The 16,049-nt window shown below is 42.7% G+C and overlaps 1 protein-coding gene across 1 annotated transcript in view; it reads left to right on the forward strand.

The window, feature by feature from the left end:
- Positions 1 to 15,648, forward strand: part of AOAH (acyloxyacyl hydrolase (neutrophil)) — a gene marked incomplete at its 5' end in the record, with an annotated part of 47,432 nt that extends 31,784 nt beyond the window's left edge. Inside the window, 4 exons of the mRNA XM_010157862.1 lie at positions 5,347 to 5,438; positions 7,821 to 7,903; positions 14,514 to 14,550; positions 15,570 to 15,648. Coding sequence (XP_010156164.1) covers positions 5,347 to 5,438; positions 7,821 to 7,903; positions 14,514 to 14,550; positions 15,570 to 15,648 — 291 coding nt within the window. The remainder of the gene's footprint in view (positions 1 to 5,346; positions 5,439 to 7,820; positions 7,904 to 14,513; positions 14,551 to 15,569) is intronic.
- Positions 15,649 to 16,049: the final 401 nt, after the last annotated feature.

Consider the following 16,049-nt stretch of genomic DNA (forward strand, 5'->3'; position numbering starts at 1 on the left):
GACAGTTCACTTTGATTCTGCCAAAATTTCTTTGATAAGACACATAGAAATATTAGTTTATCAAACTGTTTTCTCTGCGGTCAATACTACAGTCAGTTCGAAGCTTTAATTTCCATTTCAGTAGAATCTCAACTCTCTACGTGGAAATCCAAGTAGGACTTTTCCCCCCTTCCCAGGATTTTTATCATAAGGGCAAGGAAAGTGTTGTGTGCCTGTTAATTCAATATTTATTAAATGTAATTTTTTTTTTACTTTAATGCTTTTCTACATTTTTACATATCTATTTTATATACCTCCATATATTTCCCATATTTCATATCCTTATAAGTGTTCACATATACAAGTGTTTACATATACAAGTGTAAAGAAATTTACACTTGATAACAATTCTGTGGGCCCTTTTGTTAATCAGCACCACATCAGTGGTAGCTGTTAATTCCTGTTTTAAAGCTAAGTAGGCTGGGAAGTAATTTTTCAGGAGAGATGCTGAGAATTTAAAGAGAGTCTGCAGAATGGTTGCTTTCCCTGCGTATGCTGCACATAGTCTACCATGTAAAGGAGCAGTACCGTGAGTGAGGGAAGAAAGAGAATGTGTAGGAGAAATTTCCTTGGTGAAGCAGGCTCAGGATGTTGTTTGGGTAACCGGATGATCGGCACGAGGGTGACCAAAGGGGTGTTTGGGCTGAACAGCTTTGGAATTCAGATACCCTCTCCATTGTCTCGAAGAACATTGTTGGGAAGCTCTTAAATACTGGATTTTGGATTTCCCGGTCTAGTTGGGAATTTACTGCCCTCTTAGCATTGGCTTCTCACAGGGTAACACCCTCCTGTGTAAGCCAGTGCCGGGGGACATGCCCCTGCCATGCGTCCCATGTCAAGGTATGCATCAAGTCGCATCATTCGCTTGCCCGGTATCAAGTCCCCCAGTGCCTTCCCGGTCTCCCTGTTTTCTTAAACCTAAGTGACCAAATGCAGAGACCTGCATCGTGTTCACGCGTTTGTCAAGGAGGCTGTTTTGCAGGGGGGGTGAACTCACAAGCACCTGAGCACCAGCCTGCCTGCACCGACGCAGCTGCAGGCACTCCCTGGCCATTTTGTCCGTCACCGAGCTTGAGACGTGCACTAGGTTAGAGTGGGGACTCATGTTTTCAAGTGCTATTTCCAAAGCCTTTACCTACGACACAGGCACAGATACAGTTGTCATCCCACTTAGGTCATGTTCTTCCCACAAAGAGTGTACAGAAACACTACTTGGCATGGAAAATGTCCACGGCAAGGTGGACACATCTTTGAAAGCTATAGTTCAGGCGTGTTATTTCTCCAGTTAAAAAAATAACACAAAACAACAAAATAAAACCACCCCACCCTGTGTAGCATTAGGGGAAGTTGCAGGTACCTTGATCCTGAAGTTTTTGACCAACCTGGTACTGCTGAGTCCCCAACCCTACCTTACGGGATCTAGCTGAGGTGCAGAAACACAGAGAAAACGATGCTGGGACTGTCACCGAGGGTACCTGCCCGCATGTTCCTGCAGGAGCTGCTGGGCACGTGGCTCTGTCCTTAGCCTGCCATCACCCCAGTAAACCCCCAAACACCCAGCGTGCAACTGCAGGAAGAGAGTCATACAGCTGTAAGAAGGGCATGAGTCAACTTTATTTTGGCTTTCTGCTTGTCAATCGTTCTTCGGTTTGCCAGGCTTTTCCTCTTTTAAAAGGTTCAGCAAGAATTGAGCTGAATGTTCATTCCTTTGACCTGAAAATTCGGACACTGACAATGGAGTGTAATGCAGTGGACTTGCACTTTGTGATGTTTAGCAAAGCAGAAGGAATGCTGGGGCATTTTCGGAGGTGGATGGTTTCTGTGGAAAGCTAATGTTGACAACACTGGTGTGTATAGCAGTGGATATTGTGTTCCTGCTGCTCTGTCCATCTGCTTACAATTGACCTCCAAATAGCTACTAAATGCAGCATTTTTCTGTTACATGTTTGGAATAGAAGCTTAATTTTAAATCTCATTTTAGAGACAATTTTATCTGGAGATAAATGCACTGTATTTACAAATGTGCTGGACATGATACCCTTTCTAGGAAGATGTATTTTAAAGCTCTTGGATCGCTATTTCATGCTGAATAAAGAGAAAAATAATTCCCACATCTATCTGTAATCCAGTAAATACCTATTTGCCCACAAACTCAAGGGGTTCTCAGGTTTCATTGCAGTAACTCTTTCATTTCCTATGAAAGGAATTCAGCATTTCTTTAATGCGTATTCAGGAAGTCCCAAACACTTATTTCACTGACTTCTCTTTTTGCACCATTAGAAAAAACGGGAGTTTGCTCTGTGAAAATCTTATTAAAAACATTCTCTAGCTTCCCTCTAAATCCAGTAAATTGCAGGCAGGTTTCTCCCAGCTAGTAATATGATGACTAAGATGCTGCATTTGGGGGGAAATAAGGTAATGATTTTGCTAATTTCAAACCTATGTCCCTTGCAGCTTTACAGAGTAGAAATGCCACACATACTTTTTAAAAAGATAGGCTGTTCCTTCCTCGAGAGCTATAAGGTTTGCTTATTTTTGTACTTAGAATAAGAAAGTTGCCTGTGGTACTTAATGCTATCATGAGGATTTGAATACCATTAAAGTCACTATAAAAACAAAAAACCCAATTCCCCTTCAAATCAAAGGATACTGCAGTGCTTTCAGGATTTCTGGGGCTGGCATTTCTAACAGCTTATGTGAGTGTTAGGTTTCCAATGCCCTTTTGTGTCCTCCTTGATTTTGAAAACCTCTTGCCATAGCAATCTTGAACATCGTTCCGTTTCAGCTGACTTGGTCCAGCGCAGCTCGGCGTGTGTGCATTTAGCATCAGCCGTGGCTTGCCAGGTGCAAGAGAAGAGGGAGGCTTCAGGGACATGTATTTCAAGGTAGGACATGTCTAGGAGGTGAGGTCGTTCCTTCAAAATGAGACCCATCTAGACCATTTGAGGCTAAAATATGGCATTTGAAGCTAGGCTGGAATAACTTTCTAATCATTCTCTGCCAAAATCTGGCACGTAGGCTGAAGCATGGTTTCTCAGCCAGCAGAGTCTAGAGAATGGTATTTAAACAAGACTCTGCTCAAAAGAGTTTTAAGCTAAAAGTCATCATAGAGCCACCTCTAGAGAGGGACACATTTGCATCTGAGACTAAGTGAAATGCAGTCTGTTCGACCGTGCTTTCCAAACTGCACCCCTCCAAAGCTCAAGGTCTAGCATTCTTCTGAAATTTCCATCGACTACTCAATCTCACCCTTTGGTCCTGACATATCTTCAAAATTCTGGCCTTAAGTGCTTTGCTGGAACAGTGTCAATGCTAAACATATACACAGTTTTCAAATGCAACTGTAATTCTGGGTTCAAATGTTCCTTTCCAAACCATTTTGCAACTCACTTAGGTTCTTGCAGGGGGAAAAAAAAACCCAAACCCAAAACCAAACCAAAAAACCCCACCCAATTAAAAATTATTGGTACTTGTCCAATGAAAATATTATTTTGGAGTTCCAGTGGGAAATAATGAGAGAACTGGTGATAGCAGGATTTGTTTTAAAAATATTTAATAATTTTGGAGCTCTCTTTATACTTTTGTATGCTGTGACTTATAAGAGATTATATCTGTAGTTTCTTCTATGCTAAGTGATTTATTTCAGTATTTCTGTCACCTTTAATGCAGAATTACAAAGAGGCAAATACTGCAAATGGCCAAGCCATGCTGTACCCCTCCATTTCTGCTCATAGCTGTGCCCTTGGATTACAACTTCTTTATACACGAAATTTATCAGATTTGAAGAAGGTAAATTTGGAATTTCCCTCCAGTCTTAAAAAAAAAAAAAAAAGTATGTATATACAGTTAGACATAAGGACACACACATGTGTATGTATGAGAGAGAGAACCAACTGAAAGATGATTAAGCCAGACCCATTTTCACCTTGGTAACTAATGCAGATCCACTGTAAGTAGATCAAAGATGCTGTTACATGCTTTAAATTGTCATCTGCTCTGGCCAGGCTGCTCAGAGCTTGGTTTCAGGATTTCTCCCCCCCCAACGACCCCTCTTTTCTCACCTCTCCTCCCCTTTCCCTGCATCTCACCCCAACCTCTTACAGTCACCCAGAGGCATATAGTATATGGCGTAGCTCCCGTTCACCTAATAAACGATAATGTTGTGGGAATGAGGGCTTCGTGAGAACCGCAAGATTTAGGTCTTCTGTGGCTCCTCAGTTACCTCTGACCCTCCTGGAGAAAGAATTACCCACCTGCTTGCTGTTTATAGCAGTGAGGGTTTAAGGAAACCCCACAATTGCTTTAAAAGAAAATGAATCTAATAAATTACACTGATTAAACCAGCCTGTAAGTTCTCTGATTTTATGTTTTGACCTTCTTTTGGCTATTACCTTTTTCGTCAACCGTTTTTCAGTAGGATCGCAGCGGATTTATGCATTTGTCTTTGCGAGCAGTCCCTGGACTAGAAGCTGAAAATTTACTCCGTGGTCTCGTCTTTCTGAGGTGGCGCGATTTCTTGAGTCCATTTTTCTCGCCTTTCAAGATTTTTGACATATTCACAAATCAAAGTGGAAACGAACAGGGAACTGTGGTTTTGATGTTGCCACATGGCTTGAATCTGCATAGGGACTTTCATAAAGGCAGTCGTTTAAAAATAACGTTAGGCACCAATACCAAAAAAAAGCAGAGAAGAGTAAAGGCTGCATCTATTTGCGTGGGAAGATTCTGGCAGACCGTGTGTTTTTCTACCTGGTCCCTGTGCTCAGGGGCCTTTCTGACTCTGTTGCTTCAGTGCCACCTACAGAATTTACAGTGAGGACCAGGCAGAGGTTTCCAGGTGGTCAGATGCTCACACTTCATCCTGATGGAGGCGACTTGGGAGATTTGAGTTAATTTGACATTATCCTTCTGCCATATATGCTGGGGACATCACGCTGTCATCCCTCCCTGTGCCCCAGGACACCCACCTTTGGTCTGGAGAGATGCTGCAGCAAACAGCTGCCGCATTGGTGGTCTCCACCTGCAGTACATACCGCACCTCACGAGGAGTTTTGGGCTCTTCTGGAATTAAAGGGGGCCAAGAGATGCAATTCTGATCTCTCTTCTGCTTTTCCCTCCTCCAGCTCTTGATATGCCTGTTTTACAAGCGTCAACTTTTTAAGTGCTTGTGTAAATACTTACCTCTACAGCTATAGTTTCGATTGCTGCTGCCCAGGTAATGCTCCAGCTAAAAAGTGCTTGAGTTTCCCAAAAGGATTTTTTGTCTGTGTGGGTGAAACAGTGTTGATTTTAAAATTTCTCTTTCAGAAATCATTTGCTAATCTCCCAATGGCTTTCACCAACGAGCTCGACTGGCCACAGTTCTCCGAGATCACTGGATTTCTGAACTCCACCATTGGGTAAGCCAACAGGCAGGGTGGCCAAGGGGCAGCAAGTCTCAAGGTCCCTCAAAGCACAGCAAGAAAAAAAAACCAAAAAAAACCCACCAAAACCAGTGCTTGGAGGGAGAGATAAAAATGCTAGTCAGCTCTGCTTCTGGTCTTTCTAGAATCAAGATCAACACTGGATCTAGGGATTTTAAAAAATCTTTTAAATATATGGACAATGCACAATACTCTGGCTCAGTTTTCCTGAAATTCAGGGTAGTTTTCAAAGCTGGTCAAATTGTAATTTAGAAGGAGAAAAAAAAAAAAAGAAGAAATAAAACCCAAACTTGCTCTTTTGAAAATTCTGGGGCAGGGAGAAGGGGAGCATTGCTGAAACTAACAAAAATCAGCATTTTCCTTTAAGTTTTTTTTTTCTCTTTCTCTCTTTCTCCTGTTTTCTTTATGCTGCTGAAACAGTGGAATAAATGGTAACCCCAGGGTTATTTCATAGTGTTCCCTTTTGGGGGACAATCTTTCTTCTCCTTTTGGTTCTTTTCACATTTAGAGGGAAGTAGCAAAAGAAGAATTTGTAAGCACCTGTGACCTAATTTGCAGTGTTACATTGGCTCATGTGGATGGGGAAGGATGCAGGGATAGGTGGAAAAATAGAAGTCTCTGCCAGAAGGGTAGGAAAATAAAGTCCAAATGCAAAGAAAACAACTTGAAAAGCCTTCAGTTTTAACTGTGAAGTAAAAAAAAAAAAAAACAAAAAACCCACCCCACTCATAATTTTGTTAATCCCCTTTCTGGCCAGCACTAAGAGGGCTTTGACTCCTGCCAGAGTTGAAGGATACAGTCATCAACAGTGCCTGGTCTGGCCTGAGTTTCAGATAATTCTTATTTTATATGTCTAAGATAGGTCATGAATACAGTGAAATGCCAAACTAAGCATGAGTCAAGCCTAAAGAGGCTCTCTACTAACAGAATTTAAAAGTTGGCAGAATGTGTTCTTTTCCAGCAAAAGTATCTGTTGCACCATACACTTTTACACATTTTGCTTCTTTTCTTCCCCCTGTGAAAACAACAGGCTCCCAGCCTCAGCGACATTCACACAGTGTATGCTTTAAGGAGGTACACTACTTGACAGGCCAACAGAGAAGATCTATGCAGCTTCCCCTTTCAGAGTCAGCAGCGGAACTGACCTTTAAAAATCTATTCCGATGTCCAGCTACCCAATAAAGAGTATTGAACTGGGCTGCAAAGAATCTGAAGTTCACAGTTCAAAGCTTAGTATTGACCCTCAGGTTGCCAGTGATAGGCCTTGATTCAGTGTTCAGTTTTTAATCTCATCCGCATCTAGAAGAAAAAAAAAAAAACCACAAACGTTTGAGACTTCAAGGACTTTTTAAGAGAAATAGCTCAAAATCTCAGACCACAACAATTGTGTGTGGAGGAAACTGGTAGGCCACGTGCAGTAGGAGGCTCCCATTTAGTCCGAGCCTGCAGAAATAGAGATATAAACTGATGTGGTCCATGCGCATCTTTCCCATCCTTTCGCAGGTGAACAGGACACCACTGATTAACTGGGAGGTTGGTTTGTCTCTCCTCATCCACCCACCTGCTAGGCTGAAAACCAAAGAGCTCGGGCGTTTCTTGTGTAGCCTGACTGGTCCATGTTATCATGTGTTTCTGTGTAGCTAGTTACTTATCATTGCTGGTTTCAAAACTTATTGTTGTCTTCTGTTTCTCTGCATTCGTCCAAGTTGGCTCTTAAGCCATGTTATTTACGTTATCTGATTCCTTCGGTGTCTAAGTTCAAACACAAAATCAGCAGCCCCAGTAGAGGTACTCATGGCTGTGGGCGTCATCTGCTCATCAGCTTCCCTTTGGGCTGTTATCATTGGCATTTTTCTCAACAGTGCGAACTAAAGGAGAGAACTAATCACAATCATGCATAACCTGTTTTCAGACCAGTCTGTCCAAGATTTATGGCACTGGGAAATGAATGCTCTGCCAATATTTCTTCTCTTTTATTTACTGTTCCGTAACAACCAATTGAAAAGTCAATTAGTGAGCAATCAACAGGATTGTTTTGATAAATGATGTATAACAAAAAGGTTTTTAAACACCTTATCTGAAAGACCAGGATAAAAGCATCCTGGATGGAACAATTTCAAAGACACTCTCCATCAACTTGTAGTTTCTGAGAGATTATCTTGGCTTCCATTTTAGGCCAGCCTGTTCAAGATGAAAAAGATATATGACCACAAAAAAGAGAGATGGTGAAATAGAAGTATAGAAATAACTGGGGCACAGAGTTTTTCAGAGAAGAGCCCATACTTCATTTTTAATCTCAGCTGTGTTTTCATCAGTATCATGAGTTTAGCAGCTTACGTTTTTCTCAATTTATTTCAGAGGCTGGACAGACTCTCTGTATCTACGTTTACGCAGGAGAAATCGCTGTAATCACAGAGACTTACAGAACATTTCTCAAAATGGTAAGTTAATTTTTTTCACTTTTTGTTTTTGAACCTTACTAGTCTGATACTTGACGCTGCGTTAATGACCGCCTTTCAGAAACAAGGAGAAACCCTTTGCTAATGGCATGTGTTTCTTATGGAAAAATAGACAACAGCAGTTATTTAACTCAGTGCCTTCTCTTCTGGCTCTGAGTAGGGAGGTGTGTGGCTTGATCGCTTTTATCTGTGCACTGACTAAGAATTTCCACTGGGCTAAAAACAACTGTGCTCTACTGTATGGGGTGGAGATTTTTTGGCCGCAGCCAAAGGGAGGATTTAGAGGGATGTCACTAGCAGTGATGGAGCTGAAAAATGTGCCCTGCATCTCCCCGGGAGGTGGTGGCATGCTCCCCGCTTGCTTGCACGCCCCTGCTCTGCACACCCATGGAGGATGCTGTGTGTGCCCTGCGCCGCACCCCACAACAGCACAGGCTTCCACACCGGCAGGCAGAGCGGGCACAAAAGAGCCACCAGTCTCATAGCAAGGTGCCTGTGATGTCCTGTGACCTCCTTTGGGGCTGGAGACCGGCAAACGTAAGCTCTCTTGCAAAACTGGGGAGGTCAGTAGTACAGGCATCTTAATGTGGTCTTAGAACAGATTTTAAAGGAGTAATCAGTGATACGCAGGTAAACGAATATTGGGACAAAACTTAACACTGTTAAGTTTTAATTAGTTAATTTGGTGAGGCTGGCTTAACGTCTTCTTTCTATAAAATAACATGCTGTGTTGGCAAGTGTATATGCCTAGATTAAAGGGAGTGTCTTACATGGTACCTCAGGGGAAATGTTTATTATGTACAGTAAACAGGAGGAAGATGAATATGAGAAGTAAGAGGTGCACAGAGAACCAGCTAAGAAGAGGAGAGCAGTGGGTTTGAGAGAGGAGCCTTGTTCCTCGTGCATTTCTTCTGAGGTTAACGCTGCTTAACATTTGGAGTGGTGACCTTAGAGTAGACCAAGGCGCATGCTCGACGGCGTCCGTAAGTGATGCCAAATAGCAGAGTATTAACCATCCTGACAAGTATTAACTATGCTGAAGTGAGCCACATCCTTACAGAGGAATAATTTAGATGAAGTTGGGAACAGCAGTGACAGCGATGGTAGCAAATACACTTACACAAGACACGCGTGCCAGAGGTAATGACGAGAGTCCTGTCTGTCAGCTAGTGGCTCATTGGCCAGAGGTGGTGGAAGGAGAGAGGCATTGGAGCGCAAAGAGGAATTTCAGGGAACAGCCAGGAGTGCAGGATGGAGCTGGAAAGAGACTAAGGAGGTTGCAAAATGCATCATGCACAGCATTTTGTCTAGAGACAGGGAGACAGTCCTTCCTCAAAAAATCCACCATTAAGATCTCAGGATTTGGTCCCTTTTGCCTAGGGAGAATAGACTTTGGTGGGAATAGATTCAGAGAAGGGATCTGGGTAAGATTAGGGCAATGGAGGCTTGGCAACTGAGCAAAGCAAGAATTAAAAGCGATTATGGTTTTGAATCCTTTTGAGGCCTAAACACCACAGAGTGGAAAAAATGGTTTAAACTGAGGGATAGTTCTGGTACAAGAACATGGGTTTTCATTAATCTTATGTCTGTTTGGAGGGGAAATTAAAAAAAAAAAAACCCAACAGGTTTACTATCAAGGAGTGAAAACCTTCAATAGCCCTCAAAACAGATGAGTGTGGGCAAAAAAGAAACCCTGAGCTGTTTCGAGACAAAGCTTGGTTAAATTTGTCAAAGGGTTTATATGAAGGGATGACAGTAATCTCCCTTAGAAATTAAGGTTTATGATGTTAGCTTTTGTGTGTTGGATTAGGTGATGTCCCCAACAGCAGGTTTAAAAGATACTTGATTATTCTCTGATTATCACATTGTGTTTCTTTTGTATTTAATTAATTTTCATGCTTCAGAAAACTGGCTGCAGAAGCTTGGGAAAATCTATTCTCCTCAGATAGATAATTTGGCTTTATGGGATGCTTTTTCCTCTACAACAGATGGGTTATGTCAGCCGTGAGTGAGGAGCACTGCTGCCCCTAGTGCTACTTAGAAACTTCTTAAATGCTTGGGATTTCCTACCAGATTTAGGAGCAGAAAGGGTCTGCCCCAACCCCCAGCTCCAACAGCCATAGAACTTACCAGGCAGAAGAGGTTGCCCGGTCAGGTGGTGTGAGGAAAGGATCACTTCCAGGCTTGGGTGGGTATTTTTGCCTGAAACATTGCCCTCTGCTGCCAGCACTTACGCCACTGGCAATGCCTCTCATACACCTTCATCCTACCTGTGGCACACGTGTTGTTACTGAGGCTTTGGGTCTTCTGCACAAGTGTTTTACAATGTGTTGGGTGTCATGGGTCGGGTGCTTCTGACTTTCTCATCCGCCCATCGCAGGACACTGGAGTTGGTGGCTCCCATTATTACAGTCCCCCATATGTGCTTTCTGGTGAGAGAATGAAGAAAAAGGCCAAACTAGATGAAGCCAATGGTTCTCATTTTTATCCAGTTCATCTTAGTACTGATACCCTGTTACCTTGTTCTGCTCTCTTTACATTAATGGGGATTGTACTTTTTGCTCTTCCTTTTTCCCAATTCCCTCATAGACTTAAAAAAACCCACATCTCTCACTGTGTGCATCGTCCCTTCTCTCTACTTCACGAGTCTCCTTTACACTCACACTACAGACACCTGCAGGATATAAAAGGAGGTGAGCCTGTGTCAGGGCAAAAGACTCTGAAGAAAATTGAGAAGGGAATTTAAAAAGGGGAAAAATTACAAGTGATAGAAAAATCCCAGGATATCTTCCCTCGATATCTTCTCTTAATCATCACACTGACACCGCATTGTAAAGGTCTGCTTCTATTGCCTCATTTGGCATAATAGTTTCCCCGAACAGGAGGATTTAAATGGCCACTCTCAGTGTCACTACAGTGAAAAGCTGGCCTATTCCCACCTAGGACAGCTTAACCTTCCTCTGAAAATGATGTTGCACAGCCCCAGGTATATGCAATGAGAGGAAGAGATGCTAGAGACGCAGATCTGATGAGGAAGACACGCAGCCTAGAGCCAGAGCACAGGGATGGCAAGCTAAACCTGGGACCGAGAGCAACGGGACATCCCAGCCCCCTGCAGAAACACCCTACCAGCGCCGTGTCAGGGGTCAGCACGGAAGGACTTTCCCCCATTGTCCTTCTCGGGCCATGCATCATCTTCACCCTGGAGGAAGGCTTCCTCAACCTCTGTGCTGGCAGGATTTCTGCCTTCCTTTTCTTAAAAAATCCCATTATTCCCTGGAAATGGTGGACCCTTCCCTCTTCTGTGTCTGTCTACGGGGTATGGTGGGCAGCCAGGGCTAGGGAGGCTGTCCCCAGATCTCTGTGTGTGGTAGCCATGGCCCATGAATATATTCACATCAGAATTGCTGATTCATTTTGGGTGACCAACTTTGCTCACTGGGCACCCAAGAGGCTTGGTATACGAGATCTAAGGTTAACAATAACATGTAACAAATCAATTCTCTGCCGCTGTTACTGCTTTCGACTTGTAGTTGCGCGATAAGGAGCTCACAGTCCTAATCGACATTTTCCATTGAGGTGGCTTGCTGAACAGGTTTCTACAGATGATTTTTGTTGGGTCACAGTTTTCATTAAGGTTTTGGCATCTTGCCTTCCAGCAGCTTCCCACAGGTTTGTAGGACATGTGCTATGCTTTTGACTGGGTGAGTGGGATCTTTGGGTGTAAGGGCTGGGCATGAATGCTCAGCTGTGGAGTTAGAAAGCTCTTCTAAATGTTCTCCAGCACCTGATGAAGATCCCTTGTTTTGATAGAAGCATCCTGGTAGTAAAACAGTTTGCTAAAATATTCAAAGAAATCATTAGATAAACATGAGGAGAGTGAATACCCTCAGAATTTCTAAATAAATACAGAACAATCTTGTGATTGTCATCCATGTTTTGCAGGAGATACTTGGATAATGTATCCTATTTCAAAACAAAGCTGGTGTATATTCCTTTGCTATTTGTAGTCTGACCTGTGTCTTTGGGATTCTTGCCTTTGACCAGGAAAATTAGGCCTTGTCAACACATGCTGTGGCTCACTAAATCACCAAGCACCAGACATCTCACAGTGGCTTCAAAACCATTTAAGAAAAAAATTTTTTTTTTTTTTCCTTCAACTGTGTCGGAAATTCTAGTCCACCTGGAGTTCATCTGGGGAAAGTCAGAGACTTTTTTTTCTTTGCACCGTTACATTTCCAATTGCTTGTGCAGCATAAGGGAGCAAAAGATTAGAAGGCAATAAGCCATTCTTGGCCACACAGCACTTTTGATGCTGTCTGGATCTGGGCTCTGTCTCTGCATGTTAGTGCCGCTCCTTGCCAGGCACACAAGGACTAGAGCAAGAAAATCAAGAAGTGCAGCTCAAGTATTCCAAGGTTTGTGAAATTTCAGGTTGCTCACAAGCAGAAGCAAACCAACCCTGACACCTCATCCAAAACTAAAAAACCCCACCAGTCTGAAAGTGTTTGGAAAGCAACAGAGAGGGGGCCAGAAGAGATCCAGGAACAGCTGCCAGGACATTCAACAGTGTAAGGGTAACTGTTCTGCCTCATCTCTTTCTCTTTCTTGAATGTTTTCATCACAGATTGCATTCTGTATCACAAACACTTCCTTGAAGACTCAATTTACCCATGAAAACGGTTCTCTAAAAAAACCCCTTCGTTTTCTTGATGTTTTTACTTGATTTGTAACTGATAATGCTTTCTGCAGAACTACTTATAACTACCTATGCTTGTGAAGGTAATACATACCCAAGAACAGCTACTTACTTTTTTCTAAACACATTTTTAATTTCTAGAGATCCCAAGAGTTTATTTGGGCTGGAACTGCAGGTCCAGTCCAGGGAGCCACACGGCAGAATGGCTTAACAGAGGGGCGTTGAACTCTAGCTGGAAGAAGGGCTATTAGGCAGAAGGAAAAAAAAAATCAACTGGCAGTAGTAGTGTTCCAAATCATATTTTCTAAGGATTTTGTGGGGCTCTTATGCTGCTGAAAATAACTTCTTGACATAAGGGCTGGATTTTGAATGGACCAGCAACCCTCAGGAGAGAAGCAGCAGACATATATTCATTTTCAGCTTGTAAGAACTAGATTATTTAAAACATAAAAGATTCCTTGATATATGCGTTTGGCACCACTGTGAGTGATAATAACAAAGGCACCACTATTAAGATGCAAAGTGTATTATTGCTACCTTCGGGGTTTATCTCTTAGATCTTTCCCCTGTACCAATCCAGCAGGGATTTAATGATGTTCTGTCCACAAGTTTCCCCCCAAGAGCTGTGGGGAGGACAGGATTTGCTCCTCAAAGCAAGCTTCAGAGGCACAATGCAGAAAAGAGGAGAAGAGACAGATCAGGGAAGAGCTGAGCAAAGACTAGAGGGAGAGTAATACAAGATGAGAAGGAGCGAGAAAAGGGGGGAGAGTGAAAATACCGCAAAATAAAAGCAAGTACGAGCTGTAGGGCCTCCTTCTCTGAAGTTTATGTTTCGGTGCGTTGCTGTGAGGAGAGCTTCTTGCAACCACAGTCCTAGTCTAATCCTGAACAAAGCATAAAGCCGTTTTTGGCTCCTCATTTGGTATCACTCTTGCCCTGCAGGTGATGGAGTTTGATTCCTGAGCTGTGGATAGCGGGGATGTATATGCATAGCCTTTAAAGACCTGTGAGTGCATTATAGGCACAAAAGCTTTCCTCATTAGGAATGCTTTTCTCATTAAAGACATAAATGAGAGATTATAGGCCCTCACAGATGCTTAGCTGTAGCTAGCTCTTTTCCTGGATGAGGAAAGATTTTCATCCAACCATTCGGGTGAATTGCCATTGAAATGCAGAGCTTCTGGGGAGGGGTGCAGCTGGCCTCATACAATTTTTCCTAAGTCTGCTACTCATGGGGAGAGCAATGCAGACACCCAAAAGTTGGCATCTAGTGCTATTTAAGAAGCTTTACAGTATCTTTCCCACCTCCAGCTGCCTCTCCAGAAGTGCACAATCTCTCAGGCATCCTGTGTTGTATCTGCCAGCCCTGCTGCAGGTGTCTTGGATACTCTGGGATGTCAAAAATGGCACTTGGTGCCTATGTTTAGGACCTGAATCAGTCCCAACGTGGTATAGCTGTGAGACGCTTACTCTCTCAGAAGGGTGAGAACAGTTCCCTTTGCAATTTATAGGGAAAGTTAAAAGTAGATCGACTGTTGACAAGTCAGGTTGGCTGGTTTACAAGAGACAACTATGTTCAACAGATGGGAAGAAGCTGCCAGATCTGGATTAAAAACCAGATCCAAACAACCCTGCACTTGAAAGTATTTGATTTGCTACAGTCTGAACTGTGGGGCTCAGGTAAGAAGCAGCAGGTCCCTCGATACAGCTTTGCTTTATGATGGCAGCGCCCAGAAAGTTTACAGAGATGACTTGTTCCATTTTTATTTTTAATATGGATTCTATGATTAATGCTTCTTGGAAATATGCAACGAAGTTGGGTTTTGCACTTCATTTTGTTTGCCACTGTAACGATATCATACTATTTCTTTTCCTCCCACTACGTGTGATCAGGTGGTTCTTCAGGAAACCTCCTCTATTTAATAAAAAGGTGAGTCTTTAACGGGATTCAAATGCTGACGGGGGGTACGGAAGCATTTCTGGAGTCCTACTTCTTTAAGAAATGTATTAACCACAAAAATCCTAAAAAGCATAGCTTCCCTTGGCCACTGTGCTCTGAAGCGCTGGCGGTTCCTTCTTTGGTATAAACATTCATCAACAGAATCCCACTGTTTTCAAGTGGGGATTTCACCATCTCCAGGGCCTTGATCTTGGCCCAGTTAAGGCAACAGAGCATTTCCAGTGATTTTAGGGAAAAGACTAAGCCTTTCCCTAAGTCATCTGTGCTTTGTGTCCCCCTAACTGCATTACTCCTGGTTTGTAGCAATGTACATAGACACGGGTAGGTCCAGTGTATTATCTCCATATGGATATGATTGAGCAGCTACTAGATAGCGAGAGGCAGCAACTCTCCTTTTCAGATGAATTGGGGTGGGCTGTGAGGCAGTTGGGTTGGGTTTGGTTTGCTTGATGCTGATGCAGTTTACATCCTAAGGTACTTATCATTCTCTCCTCCAGAAAAAGTAGTAATGAATCTTTGCCCTCTAGCACTGAACTTCAAACCACATCCTGAGTTGATCTAGAGCCCAATCCTACACATAACCTTAGTTGTCAGCCAAATATAGTCTTCCTCTCCCATCTCTGATTAACAACTTCCCATCTTGATTTATGTCTTTGCCCTGAAATGAAACTACTTGATTTGGCTTCTGAATAATACAAAGAAGATAGAAAGCCAGCAGGAGAAACAGTGAAAAACACAAGTCCATGAGGGACAAAAGGGAGAAATTAAAAAAACCATATTTAAAAAATACAAAACTATAGTGAAAAAGGGAAAAAGAAAGCAACAACAACCAAAACAAAAAAACAAAACCAAACACCAACCACATAGTCATCTGAGCATTGGCCAGATCTAAACAGGCTATTTCCAAATGTGATCTCATACAAGCATGGTGTGATATTCAGTCACTGGGAATGTATTTCCCCATTAATATAGCTGCTTGTTTATCTTAGCTTGGCCAGAAATCAGCTGTTGGACAATCCAGCCATAGTTACCTACGCCACGATTGGGAATGATGTCTGCAATGGGTAAGATGTAAACCAAATTAATGTTTATAGTATCATAAATTTGACTTCTCCAGAGTACTGCTGGCTGCTTGGACATTCATGTCTCACTGCTTTGTGCTTCCCCATGATGCCATTTTTCTTTGATGTTGGTCTGTGCTTTGTTCTTATTTTTCTGCTGAAAGTAATAGTAGTTGCCCTACCTGTATTTGTTGTAGGCACCTACCAGTCCTCGTTTGGAGCTTGTCTTCCTTCCTTTTACAAGCCGGTGATACAGTGGCCAATGGCCTGTCTGAAGTAGAGTATTTCTAACTTAGCAGATGAAGTATAACAACAGCAGAAGGGAAAAAAAAAAAAAAAAGAGTTTAAAAGCATGTATATCCATTTTACTCAGTGTGTCACCTCCTGTCAGGAGGGAGAGTGTGACTG

Source organism: Eurypyga helias, unplaced genomic scaffold, assembly GCF_000690775.1.
Source record: "Eurypyga helias isolate BGI_N326 unplaced genomic scaffold, ASM69077v1 scaffold8028, whole genome shotgun sequence".
Classification (NCBI taxonomy): Eukaryota; Metazoa; Chordata; class Aves; order Eurypygiformes; family Eurypygidae; genus Eurypyga; species Eurypyga helias.